We start from the raw sequence: 15,103 nt of genomic DNA on the forward strand, positions 1-15,103 counted from the left end.
AGCCAATGCGGAAGGAGAGGGGACTGCTGCAGCGGTGCCTCTACCAATTACATAGCGCTGCTGCTGCCCCAGTTCCCCTTCCTCCTCCTCCTACCCTACCTCCTGCGCTGCTACTCTCCTCCCTTGCCTCCGGGTTCAGCGCGGCACACACAGCAGAGGCGGCTTGTAATGAGGCAATTTGACTTATGTCAAAGTCGGAAAAATATCATGCTACACGTTGCCATATATTCACCCCATGCGCTTGCCCGCTGCACGTGCACATTTTCTCCCGTGCGTGCGCATATTCGCAGTTGCGTGACGGCGCCTCCACAGGCGTGTGCTCAGGCGCGTGGTATGTGCATTTACGGTAGAGTTTGTGTGCGTCTGGCGGGCGACTCAATCGTTACATAGTAAATCCAAATAGTATGTTTTATAGATAATGTTCCCCTTAATAATAACTGTAAGTTTGTTTATTGTAACTGGTCGCTGGACAGAGGAATTCCTCTTTGCATGATACGAAGGGTCAGACAGGGTTTGAGCAGTGGTGTTTGGTACCTAACTAAAGAACATTTTATTAGAAACAATCCGGTGCTGGTTAGGTAAAGATTAATCGCTCCTGCGTATAGTTATGTCTATTAGTAGTTTCTGGACATTTACTATATTTGCGGTTCACTATCCATGCGGCGGGAATCCTGAGATTCCCTCCCACCTGAGCAGTTCGATATAGTCACAGCCCACCTGTTCAAACTAACCTATGACCTTTTGTTATAATGCGGGGAGACATTCCTGTGTCCAATGAACAATGAGATTATAGGTCCCTTTGTAGTGTACTGTACGCAGTGTATATAAGAACAACCAGCCTGGCCCAGCTCAGTCTTCTTCTCTCGAGAGCTGGTGACCAGGACTGCGCAGCAATCATCCCCCAGTGTGTAAGTTTCTCTCTGTGACCACCCTTATTCTCTGACTGTATTTTGCCACGTTCTCTTTCTCTCTCTCTCATTGTATGTTATTGTTTGCGATTGTGCCGCTATTGTATATTTATGTGTAGTTATTTTGCTTAGATATTGATGTCAGTCTGTAGTGTATGAACTGTTAACTGTTTTCCCCTTTTTACATAGCTAAATGTTGTTAGTAAAGGTGTTGGAACCTTAGCAAGGTATTGTGTGTTTATTACATTGCTGAGGGTAATCGGAACGTCTCAATCGCTCAAGCAGCTTTTATATTAACAAGGTTAAGCAGCGTTATATCGCTACAGTATTTCAGTAGTAAGATTTACAGTACAAACTCAATCTTTCAGTGTGTTGCATACAAGGTTTACTGAGTGTCATCCCGTGAGCGTCTGCGCCGCTCGTGTTCCCCTCGTGGTCACGAGCGTCCGCTACGCTGGTAGCGTAGCATTACGGTAGTCGGCCGCCTATAGCATGCTCGACACCAAGCGTTAAGCTGTGAGCGAGCGTGCCGCATGTGCGTCTCGACCACGGCTAAGCGTCTGCAACGCTAAGTGCGTACCCTTACGGTACCCCATACGCCAATTGCGTACTGAGTCTCTTACCCATATATAGTGTATGTTATAAGATAAATATTTAGCTTTATCACTTATTACAAGCCGCTGCCCGTTGCGACCCCAGGGCGACTGTGCTATGTGCCAGACACACCTGGCACACACGTAGTTACGGCGCTGGCAGTAATTACCTGATCACTGCACAGCGAAAAACACTAGCGAGCGAACAGATCTGAATTAGGCCCACTGTTGGTCCTATGGGTTCATATAATTGATTAAACTGCCACCCTGTCTGTCACTGCAGTGCCATTCTGATTCCTAGATGTGCCATGTTGGAAGTTTAACCGCTGTCACTTAGCTTAGTCATCCAGCTACTGTACCTTGGTGCAACCTTTTGGCCTAAACTGGATGAAAACTATATTGTGAGCTGTGAGGTGATCAGAACTGACTGGAAATTAATGTTATTGAGGTTAATAATACTGTAGGAACGAAAACAGGGCAACATTCTGCAATTTTAGCTGTTTTTATGTTGTTGTTTAACAAAAACAAAAAAACCATATCCAAAACTAAAGCCCACAAGGGCGGTTTTAGCAAACCCAAATACAGATCCAAAACACAAAGGTGATTCAGATCCAAAACCAATGACGGAGTCCGGTACACGTCTCTAGTTTTTATTCACCTACTGAAGCTGTGTCTTCTGTATCCAGCGTCAGAAACTCTGCAGCATGGTGAATATGTGAGGCGTGTGGAATGTCTGTGAGTGCATGTTTGTGTGCATAAGTATGTATGAGTTTGTGTATCTGTGTGTATGTGTTCGTGAGTGATTCCGGTGTGTGTGTGTGTCCCTTGTATGTATGACACCCCCCCCCCCCCTTCCTCCCACTGGAGCCTGCCGATAGGAGAACTACATCTCCCAGCAGTCCCTGAGCCTCCCTGCAGCCCTGGAGCCTCCCAGCAGCGCACTGGGACTCCCAGAAGCCCTCTTCCCGGTCGAAAGATTGAGGGGAGACCACCGAGAGCATAAATTTTGTCATTTCGTTTTTTAGGTGCTGCAGGGTTTCAGCACTGAAAATGCCACAACCACTTTTTCTTTATTAGATACTGTGGGTATTGGGAGTGCAAATACCCACAGTAATCCAAAATTGGCTGCGAGGTAAGCAAGGTTTTGCATTTCAAGATACATCTGCCTCTGCACATGTTCCATATGTGAAAGGTTTGCTATAAGTCATCATTATCTCATACCTCCCAACTTTCTTTAATGTGCAAGAGGGACACACGCGTGGCGAAGCCGCGCGTGCTCCAGAAAAGGGGTGTGGTCTCCCCAAAAAGGGGGCATGGCTTTGTGAAGATGGCACAATTTAGGCCACGCCTCCCTTGTCCATCACTGAAGGGGGCATGCCCAGCATTCTGTGAGCTGCTGGCATGCCCCCTTCTCCCTCTGTCACTCGTGAATAGACACTGTGTGCATGCACACAGCGTCTATTCTCAGCTGCTCTGCTAAGCAGGGCTGCGAGAGACTGAGCCTCCCAACTGCCCCCCCACCGTGGGACACTGCGGCCCGCGGGTGGGACAGCGAGACAGTCCCCAAAAAACGGGACTGTCCCGTGAAAATCTGCTTGTACCTAGTTGATAAAGCCCTTTGCAATGATGGTCACAATAGGTGTACAGTAGGTTTGAAAGTGACTGTAAGGGTGTGTATACACGGTGAGATATTTTCTTTCGATTTTGACTATATAATCAAAATCGCAAGAAAAGTTAGTGCAGATCGCAAGGTGAAAGTCACCTTGCGATCCCGATGCGCGGTCCCGCCAGGTCGGCATCGCAAGAAAAGATAGTTCATCTCACATGTCAATGACATCTCACATAAGCCAAAATCGTAAGCACACATAGTCCATATCTCAAGAAAAGTTAGTCAAAATCTGTGCTATCTGGGCTCCTGGGAGTTCAAGGGAAATCGCAAGTGAAAATTGGCCATAGCAAGGATCTCACTGTGTGTACACACCTTAAGGGCTGTAACACACGCACCGGTTTCTCCCAGATGGTAAAAAGCCGGCCAAACTTTGTCCGGCTTTTTGCCATCCGGGAGAAACTGGCAGAGTCTCTCATACACAACGGATTTGAGCCGTGTGTGATGAGGTACGCATGCGCAGCATTAGACCCGGCTTGGAAAATAACCGTTGTGTGTGAATGCTCCCCTTCACACACACGGTTCAGTGACTGCAAAGACGGCCCGGCACCAGCCCGGCAGTCGGACCTTCCAGTGGATAGTTCCAGCTGGAATCTGGCAGCCGGGCCGGGGCCGTGGAGTGTGTAAGGACACTACACCTCACACTGGTGGTCATTCCGAGTTGTTCGTTCATTGCCGATTTTCGCTATGCTGCGATTTGTTGCTAAATGCGCATGCGCATGGTACGCAGCGCGCATGCGCTTAGTTATTTAACTAAAAACTTAGCAGTTTTGCTGTTGTTCGTGCGCCGCTTTTCAGTCGCACTGCTGATCGGTGAGTGATTGACAGGAAAGGGGAGTTTCTGGGTGGTAACTGAGTGTGTTTCCGGGAGTGTGCTAAAAAACGCAGGCGTGTCAGGTAAAAACGCGGGAGTGTCTGGAGAAACGGGGGAGTGGCTGGCCGAACGCAGGGCGTGTTTGTGACATCAAACCAGGAACTAAACGGACCGAGCTGATCGCAATCTAGGAGTAGGTCTGGAGCTACTCAGAAACTGCAAGAAAATCTTTCGTTCGCTATTCTGCTAAGCTAAGATACACTCCCAGAGGGTGGCGGCTTAGCGTTTGCAATGCTGCTAAAAGCAGCTAGCGAGCAAACAACTCGGAATGAGGGCCACTGTTCATTACAATGCCAGCACGGGAAAAAGCCATCCGGCTTTTTCCCGGCCGGCAAAAGCCGGCTCGTGTGTTTTAGCCCAAAGGCCACATAGAGAACCAGGATGCTGGGTTTATTGCTAAACAATAACAGGTTATGCAGGAACATAGTGGTAATGCAGGTATTAACATCAGTGTTAATGTGGATGTATTAAACAGTGGCAATGGCAGATATTAGGTGTTTCACCTCTGAAGCTAAGCACTTCTGTGACACAGTAAAGATGGCCGCAGTCTGCATATGTGCAGTAGCACATCAGGTTGAAGGTTGCACCTTCCTGCAAACTCTGGGTCCTCGTAGTGCATAGTTCTGCTTTCCCAACACACCTGTCCTACTGTTTACTAAATGCAACAGACTCACTTACTAACAGATGCATTTAGATGAGGGTCTGAAATGGATGCATTTTTTGAACACTCCTCTCCTGAACTTTGCTTACATAAAAACCACTTTGTGAGCTTGTGCAGTGTGAATTTATGGAAAACTAGCTGTTCTACTTGTTCTTCGCACGGGAGTTTCTGATTTTCACAGTTGTAAATATAAATGAGTGTTAATAATTTGGTAAATCTATAGAGATGTAAATTTGAGAAGCCTTAATGTAAGTAAATATTAATCCATGGTTCTTGGCATTACCTGAGGAGCATCCGTAGCAGAGACAGAAAAAAGTTACAGGACTATTTTTGTAATTAATGAAATTCTACACACTGGAGGTGCAATACAAATGTTGATCCGAATATCCGTTTCGGCATTATTGTTACCGCAACGCAAGCCACGCATCAGTAATGACGTCATTATGTCAACACCCTTTTCATCCCCTCAGGACAAGTTTTTTAATATTCTAATTACGTCGTTTTCCTATTTCCCACCTGAAGAATATCTATGTTAAATTTCAGCTTCCTAACAGGTGATGAGTGAGTTAGTGAGGGGCTTTCGCATTTATATATATATATATATATATATATATATATATATATATGTCAAATTACTGTTCAGTCAACTCTGCATCAGCTCCAGTGTGTTCATCATGTACAGTATATATAGCAAACTTATTCTCTGCAGTTTATGTTGCAATAGGACTATTGAAAATATAAACATAAACTACCTTCCATGCTAAATAATCCATTTCCTGGTGGTGAGTGCTTTTATTTCCTGCTTCTGACTATTATGTTTTAAAATTCTTTATGCCATTTATTGTGGTTTGCCTTCTATTATACAAATCTACTACACTAGTACGTCATTTATGCTATAGAGATTGGTAGGATTTAAACAAGAAGAACAGATGTGTAAGCATTAATAGGAATATCTACTGGGCAACTATATAGGGTATTTAAGAGAGACCTAGGGACAAACATATAATGTTGGCTCCTTCCCTACCTCAATACCCCCCAAAAATATAAACACATTATTACATAAATAACTTTTTTTGTCCTATTCATTCAGAATGGTCACATACTGTAACTCACATGCATGCAGAAACCAGACTGACTGGTAATGGGCGCGCAGCTAGTACAATCCAGAACTCAAGTGGGTAGACTAGGGCCATCTTAAAGAGCGCACATTTCTAGGAGCCTTTGGCAGTTCCATCCAGAGCTTCTTGGGAGGCAGGTAGAGATTGCTGCCTGGACACTCTGATGTCCACCAATCAGAGCTATCCACCAATCAGAGTACAGTATTCTCTACCTGCCTCACAGCCTGCAGCTAGACAGTGAATGGCTTTAAGCATGATGGTTGGTGCATAGCTGGAGCTATCCACCAATCAGAGTGCAGCATTACCTACCTCCGAACCTGCAGCTAGACAGTGAATGGCTTTCAGCATGCTGATTGGCGTATGGCTGCAACTATAGTATCCACCAATCAGAGTAGTTACAGCCATTTACTGTATGGAAACATGTGGAGAGACAGTGCAGAACTGCAGTAGGGGCATGTTATGATTTATTTATTTATTTTTGTTCCCTTGAATGGGTGGGTAGGGGCCCCAGTGCATTGCTTTGCCCAGGGCCTACATAGATGTAAAGATGGCCCTGAGGTGCCCTTTTGTAGTTCGATATCCATGGGCAAATGGGATGGGGCTGATTAGGCACCATGGTATTCTTCACCAGCTACACTGATGAAGATTTTACATCTGGCAGACTTATTGAGATCAGTTACACGCTAGAATGCATATATAAATTTCCCAATTTTTTCTTACGTTCTCTGCTACAACCTACCTAGCAACCCAAAACTTTGTTTGTTTATGGGGTTATTTATCTCACTGCAGTAAACCACCATCATCTATATTCAATTTGACTGCTTGAAAAACATTGCAAAGAAATCAAAGCTCTGGTTTAAGGTGCACGGACGGTGTTTTGGTGCAGATCACATGATATATTTTGGTTATTTTCATTGATACCTTATAGCAATGAAATGATGAATCTCTAAATAAAAAAATAAAAAAGATAATCTTGATAAAGAATCAGCAAGGGTTGAAATGCGTAGATGGTTTTATAAGGTTGCTGGAGGGTATCCCACAGAATTTGCACACTGCAATTTAAGTTTTTTTTACATAGTAATACCATAATTGTATTTAATGTAATAAATAGTAGCTTTTTCATAGAACACCAATTGGTACTTTATATGTAATAAGGGAATACTGCACAGGCTCAACAGTATGCAATTCCCCCACCCAATTCATGAGTATATTATCCATGTACCTCTTAGTAAGACACTGAAGGACATCGGGTTTCTAATCAATGTCCAAAGCAAACAAGCATCTCATTAAGGGTCAGAAAAGAGTAAGGAACCCATTTATCAAACAATGTTTGCAGCTATTTCCCCCGATAACGCCCTTTTTCAGGGATTAGCTGCAAATATTAAGTATCCCCTGAATGTATGTAGGAGGGACCTCAGCAGGTATCCATTCCTGCTGGCAGCCGCATCCCCCGTAGGTTTCTATGGTGGCTACGATGCTGTCAGATTGATCAATTTTCAGAATGTGAAGCATTCCGGAGATTAACCCCCGCAGCTACCACCATCTGAACATGGCAGTAGCTCATTGTAGCCGCTGTGCATATGCGGTCATTGAGACTCAGCAGCCCTGGCACCACACTCAGTACTAGCAAGGACGGGCTCCTTCCAGAAACCCTGACCTGCGGGTGTGAATTGATACATCTGCCGTAAAATCGCAATCTGCAATGCAATCTTGGGTGGTAAGATTGTGCCCAGATCGCATTGAAAATACTATTATTGATAAATGCCCCCAAATAAGTCCTATCTTGGTGCATCCACTCTTTACAACATAGAACAATGTTTTTTTCCCTATTGTAGTCTATGCACAGACTGAGTACCAAATAGAAAGACAGTGTACACTACTACTATATAAACATTTTTTATTTTTCGGTACCCATTTGACACATTACAGATTTATAATGGAAGAAGCGCTAGACATACCCATCTTCTAGCATATTCTACACATTGGGCCCAATTCAGAGGTGGACACAGAAGCTGCGTCTATTGGCGGTCCCCTGTCTGCAACTTTATGCAATTGCGGTTACAAAGTCCTTCGCTTGTGTACATCTGTTCATCTGTATATGGAAAGACTGAGACACCCACCTCCAGCAGTAATACCAATTAAAGCTTCCTTAAATGCCCCCCCAGATGCACCATCGAAACTCACACCAGCCCTACAGTAGGTGCGGTTTTTATGTCCATGTGTGGCCTCCTATGTGAGCAGTCCACCGCCTGTGTACGCAACCACTTTCACCTACACTCTCGTGACACTCCCATAACATGCCCATAAAATGGAACATGTGTGTGCGCAAAGACACCTCCCTGTCACCACCCAGGAATGCCAACTAGATTGTTAATACACTTCCCCCTATGTGCGCCTGAAATTACAACAGCGACCCTGAACAGACCAGTCAAGATGCATGCGAGGTGTGACTTAGACGCATGAGCAGCAACGAAAAAACCCTCCAATGTATCCAACATCTGCAGAGAGCACACCTCTATACCAGGCCCATTAAAAGCAAACTGAACTATGTTACTATTGAGTTTAATTCGGTATCGACACATGAAAGGGCCGACGTGGCTTTTAAAAATAAATAAATTAGATTTTAAACTTTTTCATACATAACCATCCACGTGGACTACAATTGGGAATGGTAATCTGTGCCGAGCGCAGCGGTAGTGGAGCAAGGCACCTTGCCTTTCGCTCGCCATGCAAGGGGACGCGGTACACTAATTGGGGTTCCTGGTCATGTTACGTAAAAAATTACACCAAAAACAGTAAAAAAAAAAAAATCCATGTCGATCTTTTCATGGGTCGACCTGTCCCATGTCGACTATTAGTCCATGTTGACCATGTCTATGTTAACCAATAGTGGACGACCTAATGAATGTCGACCTTAACATGGTCGACCATTCATACCAGAACTGTTTAATTCACCTTAACTTTCCTAAATCAATTGCTAAGATTATGAGGGCATACTGAATTTAATGTCTTTATTTCAACCTATAATGAGGGGTATCCAATTACCTGTGGTCAATGACAGTGGGTAATTGTATCACCAGGGGCTATCCTATTAACCCTGATGCGGCGTGCTCCTCCCACTGATGCCGACACTTACTGTGGATTATGATTTGGATGCCTCAGCCACGATAACACATGGGATCGGGACTTTATCCCCAATCCCATGTGTTACTGCATGATCGTGGGTCCGTTTTCAGCAAATGAAAACGGTCTGTAATAGGATACCATGATAATGACCATCATTCATTATTCGCGATTTCAGGCCATTTTTATCGGCCAAAAACGGATCAGGGCTAATTGGATACCCCCCAATGTCTTTTATTAAAATGTTTTTATTATTAATTATTATTACCTATTATTATTATTTATTATGATTATTATTATTACTATTATTATTTTACCTTACCTCGCGGCATTTATCCTGTCTCTGATTTGGAGTGACGATCAGGTTTGTTACTAAAAAAAAAACATTTTCACCCTAAAAGAGACCAGAAAAAAAAATCAGACCTTTTTTATTTCAGGTTATTTTACTAAAGTGAAATGCTACTGACCTGAGGTGGTATGACATAATCCACCACGTCCCACAATCTCGGCCCAAGCTCGCTGGTGTTAGTATAGGCTACTCCTTTTAACTTTGTAATGACAGAACTTTGTATGGATGTGTCTGTGTCTTGGTAACCTTTTTTAACCACGAACACCCACCTGTACAAGAAAGTAAGAAACAAGAACTTTATATTAAAATGTTGCTCTTTTTTGTCAAGGTTAAGATGTTGTATTTACCAGAATGTTATTGCTAGTGCATAGCTCTCAATGTCCTAATTCAGAGTTGATCGCAGCCACAAATTTGTTAGCAGTTGGGAAAAACCATTGGGGTAATTCAGAGTTGATCACAGCAGCAAATTTGTTAGCAGTTGGGCAAAACCATGTGCACTGCAGGAGGGGGGGGGGGGGGGGGGGCAGATATAACATGTGCAGAGAGAGTTAGATTTGGGTGTGGTGTGTTCAAACTGAAATCCAAATTGCAGTGTAAAAATAAAGCAGCCACTATTTACCCTGCACAGAAACAAAATAACCCACCCAAATCTAACTCAATCTGCAAATGTTATATCTGCCACACCTGCAGTGCACATGGGGACTAATTCAGACCTGATCGTAGGGGCAAATTTGTTAGCAGATGGGCAAAACCAACTCTGAATTACCCCCATTGTCATGTGACCTGATACAGTACAGTTGTTAATTTGTAAAACTGAAAGATATATCTTACTTTGTGTTAGAAAAACTAACAGCTGTGCTGATTAAATCAGTAACAGCTACACAGATTACATTTAAATGATAGTGTTCATGTGAAAAATAAGCTTTGATATATATTATAGAGTATAAACATGCTAAAAGAAAATAATCGTTGATATGATTTCATATACGATTAAGAACAAGAAATTCCAATTCCTGGATAAGCAGCAGAGAAAACAAAAAGCTCTGTAACACTAGTCAGTGTTTCACAGCTCCAGTCCTCAGGGACCCCTAACAGTCACTGGTGTCTCTAGAGCAGTGGCGTATTTACCGCTAGGCAACACAGACATGCGCAAGGGGCCCCATGAGTCTCAGGGGGCCCTGCAGCGGCCGGCGGCGGTGATGCTGCAGAGAACTTTATATTTTCAAAATACCTCTGAGGCGGTCAGGCCTCAGCAGGCTGTCGGCACACATTCATTGGACAGCTGCTGCACCAGCTCACGCCCATAGTCTGCTCTCTCTGTAGTATTGCCCTCCTCCTCTCCTGCACAGCGTGACCATGAGGCACTGTGGGAGAGCAGAGTAGTGGCAGCCAGTTCACCAGCTACCCGCCCGCCTCCACTGGTGCTCTGGTCTAGTTCCCGTACTTTATCTTCCCCACCCCCTTCACCAGAGCCGGCCATAGGCATAGGCAAACTAGGCAATTGCCTAGGGCATTTGATATGCCTAGGGGCATCATCAGCTTCTGCTGATTAAAATGATATGCAGCATGCCTATATTCTGTATATAGCATTTCATATGCAGATACAGCCACAGTCTCACAGAGTATATAGGCATGCTGCATATCCTTTTAATCAGCAAAAGCTGCTTGTGCATCCTAGCCACATAGCAATGCAAATTAGATGCATTTTCATTAAAAAAAAGGTGCCAGACGTTAGCATTGAGGCAAGATTTATGAGTACACATCTGTATCCAAGCAGAGGCAGAGGTCACAGTGTTAGTAGCAGTGTGAGTGCTGTGTTCATGTGAGTGGGTTGATTGTGCAGTAGTGTTCAGAATATGTGTAAGGAGCATTATGTGCGTCATGTAAAAATGCATTAATAATGTGCAACATATGTGTAGGGGGCACTATGTGGGTCATTATGTGTATAAGGGCATTAATAATGCAAGAAGAGGCCCCTTTTTGGGCTGTGCGTCAAATGTGCGAACTGTTCCTATTTAAAATATAGGGGGTACAAGGACTGCTATGGGTGAGGGGTGATGGTGCTAGGAAAGAGGTGCAAGGTCAGAGGCAGAACCAGCGGTGGTGCTAGGGGGCACCAGCCAAAATCTTGCCTAGGGCATCATATTGGTTAGGGCCGGCTCTGCCCTTCACCAACACACAGACAAAACTACAGCCACCGGCGGCAGCCCTCCAGCACAAAGAGGCAGCTTGCCGGCACCTGTCACACAGCGCTCACTTTGTTATTGCTTTCACTCTCCTGGCGCACCGGTTGCCGCTGGCACTCTTACACTCTTATTAAGGGTCCCATACACTACTGCGGCATGTCCATCTGACATGTCGCAGGCGATCACCCCGGCAGCCTCCCGGGGGACAGGATCGCCCAAGATACATCGTATGCTGTCCTTTTGCATACAATATATCTTGGGCGATCCCAGCCATGCCTGCGGGGTCCGACATATCACGAGTGCAGCTGTTCAATCTGGGGGATCCGATCTGATGCTCTCGGGAACGTGCATCGGATCGGATCAGAAACACCTCCAAAATGCCTGATTTCACCCGATATATTGGGCCGAATGCCCGAAATCAGATGAAATCAGGCATTATCGTTCTAGTGTATGGGGCCCTTTACAGCTTTCTTGGGTGGCACTGGAGCGGAGGAGGACGGGCCAGACGAGTCCCGGGAGCAGACCTGGAGTATTTGATAGGTGAGTTCCAGAAGCCGGGGGTGGAGTTGGCCATTCTAGGAGGAAACTTTGTAACCAGGTAGATGGAGCACTCAGAGAGTGTGGGGCTTCCATGGATGTCCGGGGAAGGGGGGGGGGGGGGGCTGCCTGGAGCTGCTGTGAAGCTGAGCTGGGCCTGAGCTTCCCTTGCTGTATGTCCACAGTGTCCTAAGTAAAAGTCGTGGCCCCATGTCTCCCAGTAGCCCAGCTAAACCAATTTTCTGCAGTGTGGCTCTGACCAATGTGCACCCCACTGAGCCCCCCTTTGTGATTTACATGTTCCCCATTATTCATCCCCCTCTGTGATTTAGGTGCTCCCCATTATTCACTAGTGATGAGCGGGTTTGGTTTCTCGGAAACTGAACCCCCCGAACTTCACCCATTTTACACGGGTCCGAGGCATACTCGGATTCTCCCGTATGGCTCGGTTAACCCGAGCGCGCCCGAACGTCATCATCCCGCTGTCGGATTCTCGCGAGATTCGGATTCTATATAAGCAGCCGCGCGTCGCCGCCATTTTCACTCGTGCATTGGAAATGTTAGGGAGAGGACGTGGCTGGCGTCCTCTCCGTTATTGTTGAACTTGATTGTGCACTATTGCTTAATTGTGGGGAGGGCTGGGGAGCAGCTGTATAATATAGGAGGAGTACAGTGCAGAGTTTTGCTGATCAGTGACCACCAGTTATCCGTTCTCTGCCTGAAAAAAACGCTCATTATCTGTGCTCAGTGTGCTGCATATATCTGTGCTCACACTGCTTAATTGTGGGGACTGGGGAGCAGCTGTATTATATAGCAGGAGTACAGTGCAGAGTTTTGCTGACAGTGACCACCAGTATATGTTGTCTGCCTGAAAAACACTCCATATCTGTGCTCAGTGTGCTGCTTTATTGTGGGGACTGGGGACCACCAGTATAATATTATATAGGAGGAGTACAGAGTTTTGCTGACCAGTGACCACCAGTATATAATATATAGCATTACGGTACAGTAGGCCACTGCTGTACCTACCTCTGTGTCATCATTAAGTATACTATCCATCTAGATTCTATACCTGTGGTGCATTTCAGTTGTGCAGTTTGCTGACACAGTGACCACCAGTATATATAGCAGTACGGTACGGAAGGCCACTGCTGTACCTACCTCTGTGTCGTCATTAAGTATACTATCCATCTACATTCTATACCTGTGGTGCATTTTAGTTTTGCAGTTTGCTGACACAGTGACCACCGGTATACTATATATAGCAGTATGGAAGGCCACTGCTGTACCTACCTCTGTGTCATTAAGTATACTATCCATCTACATTCTATACCTGTGGTGCATTTCAGTTGTGCAGTTTGCTGACACAGTGACCACCAGTATATATAGCAGTACGGTACGGAAGGCCACTGCTGTACCTACCTCTGTGTCGTCATTAAGTATACTATCCATCTACATTCTATACCTGTGGTGCATTTTAGTTTTGCAGTTTGCTGACAGTGACCACCAGTATATATAGCAGTACGGTACGGAAGGCCACTGCTCTACCTACCTCTGTGTCGTCAAGTATACTATCCATCCATACCTGTGGTGCATTTCAGTTGTGCGCAGTATATATAGTAGTAGGCCATTGCTATTGATAGTTACTGGCATATAATTCCACACATTAAAAAATGGAGAACAAAAATGTGGAGGTTAAAATAGGGAAAGATCAAGATCCACTTCCACCTCGTGCTGAAGCTGCTGCCACTAGTCATGGCCGAGACGATGAAATGCCATCAACGTCGTCTGCCAAGGCCGATGCCCAATGTCATAGTAGAGAGCATGTAAAATCCAAAAAACAAAAGTTCAGTAAAATGACCCAAAAATCAAAATTAAAAGCGTCTGAGGAGAAGCGTAAACTTGCCAATATGCCATTTACGACACGGGGTGGCAAGGAACGGCTGAGGCCCTGGCCTATGTTCATGGATAGTGGTTCAGCTTCACATGAGAATGGAAGCACTCATCCTCTCGCTAGAAAAATGAAAAGACTTAAGCTGGCAAAAGCACAGCAAAGAACTGTGCGTTCTTCTAAATCACAAATCCCCAAGGAGAGTCCAATTGTGTCGGTTGCGATGCCTGACCTTCCCAACACTGGACGGGAAGAGCTTGCGCCTTCCACCATTTGCACGCCCCCTGCAAGTGCTGGAAGGAGCACCCGCAGTACAGTTCCTGATAGTCAAATTGAAGATGTCACTGTTGAAGTACACCAGGATGAGGATATGGGTGTTGCTGGCGCTGGGGAGGAAATTGACAAGGAGGATTCTGATGGTGAGGTGGTTTGTTTAAGTCAGGCACCCGGGGAGACACCTGTTGTCCGTGGGACGAATATGGCCATTAACATGCCTGGTCAAAATACAAAAAAAATCTGCTCTTCGGTGTGGAATTATTTCAACACAAATGCGGACAACAGGTGTCAAGCCGTGTGTTGCTTTTGTCAAGCTGTAATAAGTAGGGGTAAGGACGTTAACCACCTCGGAAAATCCTCCCTTATACGTCACCTGCAGCGCATTCATCATAAGTCAGTGACAAGTTCAAAAACTTTGGGTGACAGCGGAAGCAGTCCACTGACCACTAAATCCCTTCCTCTTGTAACCAAGCTCCTACAAACCACACCACCAACTCCCTCAGTGTCAATTTCCTCCTTATCCAGGAAAGCCAATAGTCCTGCAGGCCATGTCACTGGCAAGTCTGACGAGTCCTCTCCTGCCTGGGATTCCTCCGATGCATCCTTGAGTGTAACGCCTACTGCTGCTGGCGCTGCTGTTGTAGCTGCTGGGAGTCGATCGTCATCCCAGAGGGGAAGTCGGAAGACCACTTGTACTACTTCCAGTAAGCAATTGACTGTCCAACAGTCCTTTGCGAGGAAGATGAAATATCACAGCAGTCATCCTGCTGCAAAGCAGATAACTCAGGTCTTGGCAGCCTGGGCGGTGAGAAATGTGGTTCTGGTATCCACCGTTAATTCAGAGCCAACTAGAGACTTGATTGAGGTACTGTGTCCCCGGTACCAAATACCATCTAGGTTCCATTTCTCTAGGCAGGCGAT

General features: G+C 45.4%; 1 protein-coding gene across 2 annotated transcripts in view; it reads right to left on the reverse strand.

Moving 5' to 3' along the window:
* P2RX5 (purinergic receptor P2X 5) overlaps positions 1-15,103 on the reverse strand; it is a 332,606-nt gene that overhangs the window by 188,981 nt on the left and 128,522 nt on the right. For both annotated transcript variants that reach the window (XM_063955830.1, XM_063955831.1), the window contains exons 2-3: positions 9,411-9,561; positions 9,266-9,337 (exon numbers count right to left, since the gene is read on the reverse strand). In XM_063955830.1, the coding sequence (XP_063811900.1) occupies positions 9,266-9,337; positions 9,411-9,561 (223 nt within the window). The remainder of the gene's footprint in view (positions 1-9,265; positions 9,338-9,410; positions 9,562-15,103) is intronic.

The sequence above is a fragment of the Pseudophryne corroboree genome, chromosome 2 (assembly GCF_028390025.1).
Source record: "Pseudophryne corroboree isolate aPseCor3 chromosome 2, aPseCor3.hap2, whole genome shotgun sequence".
Classification (NCBI taxonomy): domain Eukaryota; kingdom Metazoa; phylum Chordata; class Amphibia; order Anura; family Myobatrachidae; genus Pseudophryne; species Pseudophryne corroboree.